This window comes from Oncorhynchus gorbuscha, linkage group LG10, assembly GCF_021184085.1.
Source record: "Oncorhynchus gorbuscha isolate QuinsamMale2020 ecotype Even-year linkage group LG10, OgorEven_v1.0, whole genome shotgun sequence".
Lineage (NCBI taxonomy): Eukaryota > Metazoa > Chordata > Actinopteri > Salmoniformes > Salmonidae > Oncorhynchus > Oncorhynchus gorbuscha.
Window position 1 is genome coordinate 5,989,355 of NC_060182.1, and position 11,339 is coordinate 6,000,693.

The window sequence follows — 11,339 nt, forward strand, 5'->3', positions numbered from 1 at the left end:
TCCAGGACAGTCACTCCTCCAGGTCAGTCACTCCTCCAGGACAGTCACCCCTCCAGGACAGTCACCCCTCCAGGACAGTCACCCCTCCAGGACAGTCACCCCTCCAGGACAGTCACTCCTCCAGGACAGTCACCCCTCCAGGACAGTCACTCCTCCAGGACAGTCACTCCTCCAGGACAGTCCCCCCTCCAGGACAGTCCCCCCTCCAGGACAGTCATCCCTCCAGGACAGTCACCCCTCCAGGACAGTTCCCCCTCCAGGACAGTCCCCCCTCCAGGACAGTCACCCCTCCAAGACAGTCCCCCCTCCAGGACAGTCCCCCCTCCAAGACAGTCCCCCTCCAGGACAGTCACCCCTCCAAGACAGTCCCCCTCCAGGAAAGTCACCCCTCCAAGACAGTCCCCCCTCCAGGACAGTCACCCCTCCAGGACAGTCACCCCTCCAGGACAGTCACCCCTCCAGGACAGTCCCCTCTCCAGGACAGTCACCCTTCCAGAACAATCATTGGACCTTCTACAGTCATTTTATTACAGTTGATTTCAACAAAAATGGACAGCACTTGTGACAATAATGTAAACACAATCATTAACATTATGGCCGAGTTCTGATCCGATCGTGCCTTGCACCTTTTAAAGGCAATGTTTACACACTCACACTGCATTCACGGTAAACTCTGCATATGTCACCTCGGGAGTGACCTATAAATGTCAAACGCGCTACAACGCTGATCTACAGCTGATCAGATTGAATCCCGGTCTCTGTTTCTCAAACAAAATAACACAAAACAGAATGCTTATTGTGATACTCATCTAACGATTTTCATGATCTGCACGATTTTTTTGTGTCCAACTAAAATATGAGGTGCATTAGTCAAATATAATCATTTCAAACACAGATATTGAACAATCTTTACATAATGATGCTTATGCAGCATTGGTGGCTGCTGAGAGGAGGACGGTTCATAGTAAAGGCTGGAATGGAGTCAATGGAATGGAATCAAACATGTGGTTTCCATGTGGGTTGATTCCATTCCATTGACTCCATTCCAGACTTTTACTATGAACCGTCCTCCTCTCAGCAGCCTCCACTGATAGGCAGTAAATTGTTATTTGTATCCCAAAGTTTGTGTCTTGTGTAACATTGTAAACATTCATGTTAAAGTCAATCAAACTACATCTGCAGAGAGACTACTTCAAAGTTGAAAATCAAAAGCAACTTAATTCTTAGTTGTCATTCTCAATTCATCTATAAAGGCACACAAAGGTTCTGAGTTATAAATATAAATTAAATTAATAGATTGTTTTGTCTTTTATCATTTGGATTGTTTTTGCTAGATTTTTTTGTTAAAAAAATACATGCATAATACCTTAACAAAAATGTCTAATATACACAAAACAAACTCAATCAAACTATAAATCATAAACCTGAGCTGTGGTAGCCTGAGTCCCAGATCTCTTTGTACTGTCTTGTCAAGTCCAATGTCTTAGAGTTGGCAAGAGAGCCCCAACCGATGTGGGACTCAGGCTAGTGCTGTGGTCAGACAGGCCTGATGCAGCCAACGTGTTGTGGAGAGGCGGCCTGCATTAGATAGTCCTCTATGTGTTCCTCTACAGCTGAGTACAGGTCCTTGACTTGGTCCTTGAAGGGAGGATGCCACGCCCACAAGATGGCCACCGCCACCATGGACAGGAGCAGTGGTAGTAGAACACAGAGCCATATCCACGAGACACAGGGCTTCTAGAAACAGAAGGAAAAGTACATACAATTCTGGTCTTTAAAAAGTGAACCTGTACTGAAGCGCAGTAAAAAACAACATTTCCTTCAAAGTGGATGTAACTGCACCGCCAGGGGCATATTTCAGAGATGTGTTTCATTACATGGGTTTATGGTGGGGGGACAACAGAGAGAGCTACACACACACACACACACACACACACACACACACACACACACACACACACACACACACACACACACACACACACACATACACGCGCACGCACACGCACACGCACACACACACACACACACACACACACACACACGCACACGCACACGCACACACACACACACACACACACACACACACACACACACACACACACACACACACACACACACACACACACCCTGCTGCTGCGTCGGTGGCTGAGCTGTCGGAGTTCGTCCCTGCACTGCGTCAGACGGACCTGGCACGACTGGCACTCTGCCTCCACGGCTTCCAGATCGTTCTGCAGCTCCTCACACTGCACACACACACACACACACACACACACACACACACACACACACACACACACACACACACACACACACACACACACACACACACACACACACACACACACACACACACACACACACACACACACACACACACACACACACACACACACACACAGACACTATGAAATAAAAAATATTTCTCCACCATTGTGTATGAAATAGAATTTGGGGACTGAATTGAAACATCTTTACATTTAGCTGAGAATTAAATATTCCTGTTCCACTTATTGGTCCAATTCAGGAGGGCGGAGCTCCGTTAATTCCATTCCTAATTATTGGCAACGTTTCAATGAACATGTAATAACTGACATTATTCTCCTGTAATCACTACGAGGTCTGGGTTTATGAACCCCCTCCTTCCTCATCTCCCTCTCCTTCAGCTGTAATCACTACGAGGTCTGGGTTTATGAACCCCTCCTTCCTCACCTCCCTCTCCTTCAGCTGTAATCACTACGAGGTCTGGGTTTATGAAAACCCTCCTTCCTCATCTCCCTCTCCTTCAGCTGTAATCACTACGAGGTCTGGGTTTATGAAACCCCTCCTTCCTCATCTCCCTCTCCTTCAGCTGTAATCACTACGAGGTCTGGGTTTATGAACCCCTCCTTCCTCACCTCCCTCTCCTTCAGCTGTAATCGGTCCAGAGCGTGACGGAGTTGCTCCAGAACCTGATCTCCATCTCCCCATGATAGCTGCTTCTGCTGTGACGATACAATCAGCTCCTCCTCCTCCGACTGCTCCAGAGACACGTCCAACTGGGCCAGGGTCCGCTCCAGCTGGGCCAGGGTCTCCTCCTCCTCCTCCGACTGCTCCAGCGACACATCCAGCTGGGCCAGGGTCTCCTCCTCCTCCGACTGCTCCAGAGACACATCCAGCTTGGCCAAGGTCTCCTCCTCCTCCGACTGCTCCAGCGACACATCCAGCTGGGCCAGGGTCTCCTCCTCCTCCGACTGCTCCAGAGACACATCCAGCTTGGCCAAGGTCTCCTCCTCCTCCGACTGCTCCAGAGACACATCCAACTGGGCCAAGGTCTCCTCCTCCTCCGACTTCTCCAGAGACACATCCAACTGGGCCAGGGTCTCCTCCTCCTCCGACTGCTCCAGCGACACATCCAGCTGGGCCAAGGTCTCCTCCTCATCCGACTGCTCCAGAGACACATCCAACTGGGCCAAGGATTCATCCAGGGACACCTCCCGAGTGTCAGCTCTGGCATCTAGGAGTCAGGCAAGGCAAGATGAGAATGCCATTAATTAATTAATTAATTCCTTTAGTTTCTACTTCACTACTAAAAATATATTCAGATGCAGAACCCCATTAAAATTGGTGTGTGTGTGTGTGTGTGTGTGTGTGTGTGTGTGTGTGTGTGTGTGTGTGTGTGTGTGTGTGTGTGTGTGTGTGTGTGTGTGTGTGTGTGTGTGTGTGTGTGTGTGTGTGTGTGTGTGTGTGTGTGTGTGTGTATCAAACTACATGTGTTATTTGTATGACCTCTAACCTCTCATCTCATGGATCTGGTCCCTCAGGTTCTGGTTCTGTTCTTCCAGCAGAACAATGTTGGACTGTAACTCCTCCTCCACTCGCTGTACTGCCCCCAGCTCCTCCCTCAGCCCCGCCTCCTGACCTCTGGCCAGCTGCACACAACAGCTTCTTGAGCATTAATATACACAGCTATGTCTATACAAACATCTTTTCCCCCCAGAATTAAATCTATTGTAGATCCACATTTTATCCAACTCCAGTTAGTTAAATGACAGTAACCCAATGGATCATACAATATGTAGCGGTCTCTCTGATCATGATGTAGTCTCACTTCGCCAGAGGCAAACTGATTATGATGGCATCCTTCAGTGCCTCACAGAACACTCCACTCTGCGATGACTGCTGACTGTACAGCAGTGACTACTGTACCTCCAGTTGGTTCTGCAGTTGTAGAACCTGTTCAGAGCTGATCTCCTGTTTCTTCTTCAGCTGTTCTGAGCTCTCCTTCATTTCCTCACACAGACCCTGCCACTGCGCTGCTTCCACCCTGGCTGCCTGCAGCAACATCTAGTGGACAGGAGGAAGAAGTACACCTACATTATACAGAGAGGCAGCACCAAGTGGACAGAGAAGTACACCTACATTATACAGAGAGACAGCACCTAGTGGACAGAGAAGTACACCTACATGATACAGAGAACAGCACCTAGTGGAAAGAGAAGTACACCTACATTATACAGAGAGACAGCACCTAGTGGACAGAGAAGTACACCTACATTATACAGAGAAACAGCACCTAGTGGACAGAGAAGTACACCTACATTATACAGAGAGACAGCACCTAGTGGACAGAGAAGTACACCTACATTATACAAGACAAGCCACTACAAGTGTTATCAAGGTAGGGCTTCATAGTATTCAATACACTATCTCGACAGTAGAAACCTGGTGAAATGGTATGAGCATTTCATTATAGCCAAAACGTAACATCAGTTTAGTATAGCTGCAAAGTGCCGGCCTGTACATGAACAGGGTGTCTGCATGTGCCAGAGAGAGAGACAGAGAGAGAGAGAGAGAGAGAGAGAGAGAGAGAGAGAGAGAGAGAGAGAGAGAGAGAGAGAGAGAGAGAGAGAGAGAGAGAGAGAGAGACCCCAACCTCAAGTGTCTCGGCCTGACTGAGAGTTTGTTATGTGAGGTAGGTATGAACAGGGTGTCTGTATGTGCCAGAGACAGAGAGAGACAGAGAGAGACAGAGAGACTTGTCACCAACCAAGGAGGGCCTACAGCAGCACCTAGATCTTATGCACAGATTCTGTCAGACCTGGGCCCTGACAGTAAATCTCAGTAAGACCAAAATAATGGTGTTCCAAAAAAGGTCCAGTCACCAGGACCACAAATACAAATTCCATCTAGACACTGTTGCCCTAGAGCACACAAAAAACTATACATACCTTGGCCTAAACATCAGCGCCACAGGTAACTTCCACAAAGCTGTGAACGATCTGAGAGACAAGGCAAGAAGGGCATTCTATGCCATCAAAAGAAACATAAATTTCAACATACCAATTAGGATTTGGCTAAAAATACTTGAATCAGTCATAGAGCCCATTGCCCTTTATGGTTGTGAGGTCTGGGGTCCGCTCACCAACCAAGACTTCACAAAATGGGACAAACACTAAATTGAGACTCTGCACGCAGAATTCTGCAAAAATATCCTCCGTGTACAACGTAAAACACCAAATAATGCATGCAGAGCAGAATTAGGCCGATACCCACTAATTATCCAAATCCAGAAAAGAGCCGTTAAATTCTACAACCACCTAAAAGGAAGCGATTCACAAACCTTCCATAACAAAGCCATCACCTACAGAGAGATGAACCTGGAGAAGAGTCCCCTAAGCAAGCTGGTCCTGGGGCTCTGTTTGTCATGTTTTGTCATAGATTGTCATGTCTTGTCCCTGTGCTTCCTCTTCTATTCGTTTCCCCCTGCTGGTCTTATTAGGTTCTTTCCCTCTCTCTATCCCTCTCTCTCTCTCTCTCTCTCTCTATCGTTCCGTTCCTGCTCCCAGCTGTTCCTCATTCTCCTAACTACCTCGTTTACTCTTTCACACCTGTCCCCTATTTTGCCCTCTGATTAGAGTCCCTATTTCTCCCTCTGTTTCCGCTTCTGTCCTTGTCGGATCCTTGTTTGCTGTACTGTGTTCTTGTTCCGTCCTGTCGTGTTTTTGCCTTTATCAGATGCTGCGTGTGAGCAGGTGTCTCTATCAGCTACGGCCTGCGCCTACCCGAAGCGACCTGCAGTCTGTGGCCGCTTCTCCTGTTATTCCCCTCTACTGACTAGAGGATTTCTGTTATTCCCCGTTTGGACATTTCCTGTTAAGGATTCAGGATTAGTCGTTTTCTGTTTGGACTGGAATAAACTCTGTTTCTGTTAAGTCGCTTTTGGGTCCTCATTCACCTGCATAACAGAAGGATCCGACCAAGAATCGACCCAGCGACTACGGATCCTCGCAACTCAACCGTCGAGATCCAGGGAGCGATGCTCGGCAGATACGAGCAGGAATTGTCTGCTGCTCGTCATGCCGTTGAGACCCTGGCCGCTCAGGTCTCCGACCTCTCAAGACAGTTTCACAATCTCCGTCTCGAGCCACCAGCTACTTCCTGGTCTTCCGAGTCTCCGGAACCAAGAATTAATAACCCACCGTGTTACTCTGGGCAGCCCACTGAATGCCGCTCCTTTCTCACCCAGTGTGATATTGTGTTCTCTCTCCAGCCCAACACATACTCAAGGGATAGAGCTCGTATCGCCTACGTCATATCTCTCCTTACTGGACGGGCTCGTGAGTGGGGCACAGCTATCTGGGAGGCAAGGGCTGAGTGTACTAACGAGTATCAGAACTTTAAAGAGGAGATGATACGGGTTTTTGATCGTTCAGTTTTTGGGAAGGAGGCTTCCAGGGCTTCCCTATGTCAAGGTGATCGATCCATAACGGATTACTCTATAGAGTTTCGCACTCTTGCTGCCTCCAGTGACTGGAACGAGCCGGCGTTGCTCGCTCGTTTTCTGGAGGGACTCCACGCTGAGGTTAAGGATGAGATTCTCTCCCGGGAGGTCCCTTCCAGCGTGGATTCTTTGATTGAACTCGCCATCCGCATAGAACGACGGGTAGATCTTCGTCACCGAGCTTGTGGAAGAGAGCTCGCGTTAACGGTGTCCCCCCTCTCCGCATCTCAACCATCTCCCCCCACTGGCTCAGGTGTTGAGCCCATGCAGCTGGGAGGTATTCGCATCTCGACTAAGGAGAGGGAACGGAGAATCACCAACCGCCTCTGTCTCTATTGCGGCTCTGCTGGACATTTTGTCATTTCATGTCCAGTAAAAGCCAGAGCTCATCAGTAAGCGGAGGGCTACTGGTGAGCGCTACTACTCAGGTCTCTCCATCAAGATCCTGTACTACCTTGTCGGTCCATCTACGCTGGACCGGTTCGGCAGCTTCCTGCAGTGCCTTGATAGACTCTGGGGCTGAGGGCTGTTTTATGGACGAAGCATGGGCTCAGAAACATGACATTCCTCTCAGACAGTTAGGGGAGCCCACGCCCATGTTCGCCTTGGATGGTAGTCTCCTCCCCAGTATCATATGTGAGACACTACCTTTAACCCTCACAGTATCTGGTAACCACAGTGAGACCATTTCTTTTTTGATTTTTCGTTCACCTTTTACACCTGTTGTTTTGGGTCATCCCTGGCTAGTATGTCATAATCCTTCTATTAATTGGTCTAGTAATTCTATCCTATCCTGGAACGTTTCTTGTCATGTGAAATGTTTAATGTCTGCTATCCCTCCTGTTTCTTCTGTCCCCTCTTCACAGGAGGAAGCTGGTGATTTGACAGGGGTGCCGGAGGAATATCATGATCTGCGCACGGTCTTCAGTCGGTCCAGATCCACCTCCCTTCCTCCTCACCGGTCGTATGATTGTTGTATTGATCTCCTTCCGGGGACCACTCCCCCCCGGGGTAGACTATACTCTCTGTCGGCTCCCGAACGTAAGGCTCTCGAAGATTATCTGTCTGTTTCTCTCGACGCCGGTACCGTTGTGCCTTCTTCCTCTCCCGCCGGAGCGGGGTTTTTGTTAAGAAGAAGGACGGTACCCTGCGCCCCTGCGTGGATTATCGAGGGCTGAATGACATAACGGTTAAGAATCGTTATCCGCTTCCCCTTATGTCGTCAGCCTTCGAGATTCTGCAGGGAGCCAGGTTCTTTACTAAGTTGGACCTTCTTAACGCTTACCATCTCGTGCGCATCAGGGAGGGGGACGAGTGGAAAACGGCGTTTAACACTCCGTTAGGGCATTTTGAATACCGGGTTCTGCCGTTCGGTCTCGCTAATGCTCCAGCTGTCTTTCAGGCATTAGTGAATGATGTACTGAGAGACATGCTGAACATCTTTGTTTTCGTTTACCTTGACGATATCCTGATTTTTTCACCGTCACTCCAGATTCATGTTCAGCACGTTCGACGTGTTCTCCAGCGCCTTTTAGAGAATTGTCTCTATGTGAAGGCTGAGAAGTGCGCTTTTCATGTCTCCTCCGTCACATTTCTCGGTTCTGTTATTTCCGCTGAAGGCATTCAGATGGATCCCGCTAAGGTCCATGCTGTCAGCGATTGGCCCGTCCCTAAGTCACGTGTCGAGTTGCAGCGCTTTCTCGGTTTCGCGAATTTCTATCGGCGTTTAATTCGTAATTTCGGTCAAGTGGCAGCTCCTCTCACAGCCCTTACTTCTGTCAAGACGTGCTTTAAGTGGTCCGGTTCCGCCCAGGGAGCTTTTGATCTCCTCAAAAAGCGTTTTACATCCGCTCCTATCCTTGTTACTCCTGAAGTCACTAAACAATTCATTGTCGAGGTTGACGCATCAGAGGTGGGCGTGGGAGCCATTCTGTCCCAGCGCTCCCATTCTGACGATAAGGTCCATCCTTGCGCGTATTTTTCTCATCGCCTGTCACTGTCGGAACGCAACTATGATGTGGGAAACCGCGAACTGCTCGCCATCCGCTTAGCCCTAGGCGAATGGCGACAGTGGTTGGAGGGGGCGACTGTTCCTTTTGTCGTTTGGACTGACCATAAGAACCTTGAGTACATCCGTTCTGCCAAACGACTCAATGCGCGTCAGGCTCGTTGGGCGTTGTTTTTCGCTCGTTTCGAGTTCATGATTTCTTATCGCCCGGGTACTAAGAACACCAAGCCTGATGCTTTATCCCGTCTCTTCAGTTCTTCTGTAACCTCTACCGACCCCGAGGGGATTCTCCCTGAAGGGCGTGTTGTCGGGTTGACTGTCTGGGGAATTGAGAGACAGGTAAAGCAAGCACTCACTCACACTCCGTCGCTGCGCGCTTGTCCTAGTAACCTTCTTTTCGTTCCTGTTTCTACTCGTCTGGCTGTTCTTCAGTGGGCTCACTCTGCCAAGTTAGCTGGCCACCCCGGCGTTCGGGGTACGCTTGCTTCTATTCGCCAGCGGTTTTGGTGGCCTACTCAGGAGCGTGACACGCGCCGTTTCGTGGCTGCTTGTTCGGACTGCGCGCAGACTAAGTCAGGTAACTCTCCTCCTGCCGGTCGTCTCAGACCGCTTCCCATTCCTTCTCGACCATGGTCTCACATCGCCTTAGACTTTATTACCAGTCTGCCTTCGTCAGCGGGGAAGACTGTGATTCTAACGGTTGTCGATAGGTTCTCTAAGGCGGCTCATTTTATTCCCCTCGCTAAGCTTCCTTCCGCTAAGGAGACGGCACAAATCATCATTGAGAATGTGTTCAGAATTCATGGCCTCCCGTTAGACGCTGTTTCGGACAGAGGTCCGCAATTCACGTCTCAGTTTTGGAGGGAGTTCGGTCGTTTGATTGGTGCTTCCGTCAGTCTCTCTTCCGGTTTTCATCCCCAGTCTAACGGTCAAGCAGAACGGGCCAATCAGACGATTGGTCGCATCTTACGCAGTCTTTCTTTTCGAAACCCTGCGTCTTGGGCAGAACAGCTCCCCTGGGCAGAATACGATCACAACTCGCTTCCTTCGTCTGCAACCGGGCTATCTCCTTTTCAGAGTAGTCTTGGGTACCAGCCCCCTCTGTTCTCGTCCCAGCTCGCCGAGTCCAGCGTTCCCTCCGCTCAGGCTTTTGTCCAACGTTGTGAGCGCACCTGGAGGAGGGTCAGGTCTGCACTTTGCCGTTATAGGGCGCAGACTGTGAGAGCCGCCAATAAACGTAGGATTAAGAGTCCTAGGTATTGTCGCGGTCAGAGAGTATGGCTTTCCACTCGTAACCTTCCCCTTACGACAGCTTCTCGCAAGTTGACTCCGCGGTTCATTGGTCCGTTCCGTATTTCTCAGGTCGTTAATCCTGTCGCAGTGCGACTTCTTCTTCCGCGACATCTTCGTCGCGTCCACCCAGTCTTCCATGTCTCCTGTGTCAAGCCCTTTCTTCGCGCCCCGTTCGTCTCCCCCCGTCCTTGTCGAGGGCGCACCTATCTACAGGGTACGGAAGATCATGGACATGCGTTCTCGGGGACGGGTCACCAGTACTTAGTGGATTGGGAGGGGTACGGTCCTGAGGAGAGGAGTTGGGTTCCATCTCGGGACGTGCTGGACCGTTCGTTGATCGATGATTTCCTCCGTTGCCGCCAGGGTTCCTCCTCGAGTGCGCCAGGAGGCGCTCGGTGAGTGGGGGTACTGTCATGTTTTGTCATAGATTGTCATGTCTTGTCCCTGTGCTTCCTCTTCTATTCGTTTCCCCTGCTGGTCTTATTAGGTTCTTTCCTCTCTCTATCCCTCTCTCTCTCTCTCTCTCTATCGTTCCGTTCCTGCTCCCAGCTGTTCCTCATTCTCCTAACTACCTCGTTTACTCTTTCACACCTGTCCCCTATTTTGCCCTCTGATTAAGTCCCTATTTCTCCCTCTGTTTCCGCTTCTGTCCTTGTCGGATCCTTGTTTGCTGTACTGTGTTCTTGTTCCGTCCTGTCGTGTTTTTGCCTTTATCAGATGCTGCGTGTGAGCAGGTGTCTCTATCAGCTACGGCCTGCGCCTACCCGAAGGGACCTGCAGTCTGTGGCCGCTTCTCCTGTTATTCCCCTCTACTGACTAGAGGATTTCTGTTATTCCCCGTTTGGACATTTCCTGTTAAGGATTCAGGATTAGTCGTTTTCTGTTTGGACTGGAATAAACTCTGTTTCTGTTAAGTCGCTTTTGGGTCCTCATTCACCTGCATAACACTGTTCACAAACACACCCTACAGAGCCCCAGGACAACAGCACAATTAGACCCAACCAAATCATGAGAAAACAAAAAGATAATTACTTAACACATTGGAAAGAATTAACAAAAAAACAGAGCAAACTAGAATGCTATTTGGCCCTACACAGAGAGTACACAGCGGCAGAATACCTGACCACTGTGACTGACCCAAAATTAAGGAAAGCTTTGACGATGTACAGACTCAGTGAGCATAGCCTTGCTATTGAGAAAGGCCGCCGTAGGCAGACATGGCTCTCAAGAGAAGACAGGCTATGTGCTCACTGCCCACAAAATGAGGTGGAAACG

At 49.5% G+C, this 11,339-nt stretch overlaps 1 protein-coding gene across 1 annotated transcript in view; it reads right to left on the bottom strand.

Annotated features, from left to right (window-relative positions):
* Positions 1–504: 504 nt before the first annotated feature.
* The window catches only part of LOC124044982 (trichohyalin-like), a 19,089-nt gene continuing 8,254 nt past the window's right edge, over positions 505–11,339 (bottom strand). Inside the window, exons 8-12 of the mRNA XM_046364187.1 lie at positions 4,189–4,326; positions 3,776–3,911; positions 2,898–3,496; positions 2,130–2,246; positions 505–1,737 (exon numbers count right to left, since the gene is read on the bottom strand). Of these exons, the coding sequence (XP_046220143.1) occupies positions 1,537–1,737; positions 2,130–2,246; positions 2,898–3,496; positions 3,776–3,911; positions 4,189–4,326 (1,191 nt within the window). The 3' untranslated portion in view covers positions 505–1,536. The remainder of the gene's footprint in view (positions 1,738–2,129; positions 2,247–2,897; positions 3,497–3,775; positions 3,912–4,188; positions 4,327–11,339) is intronic.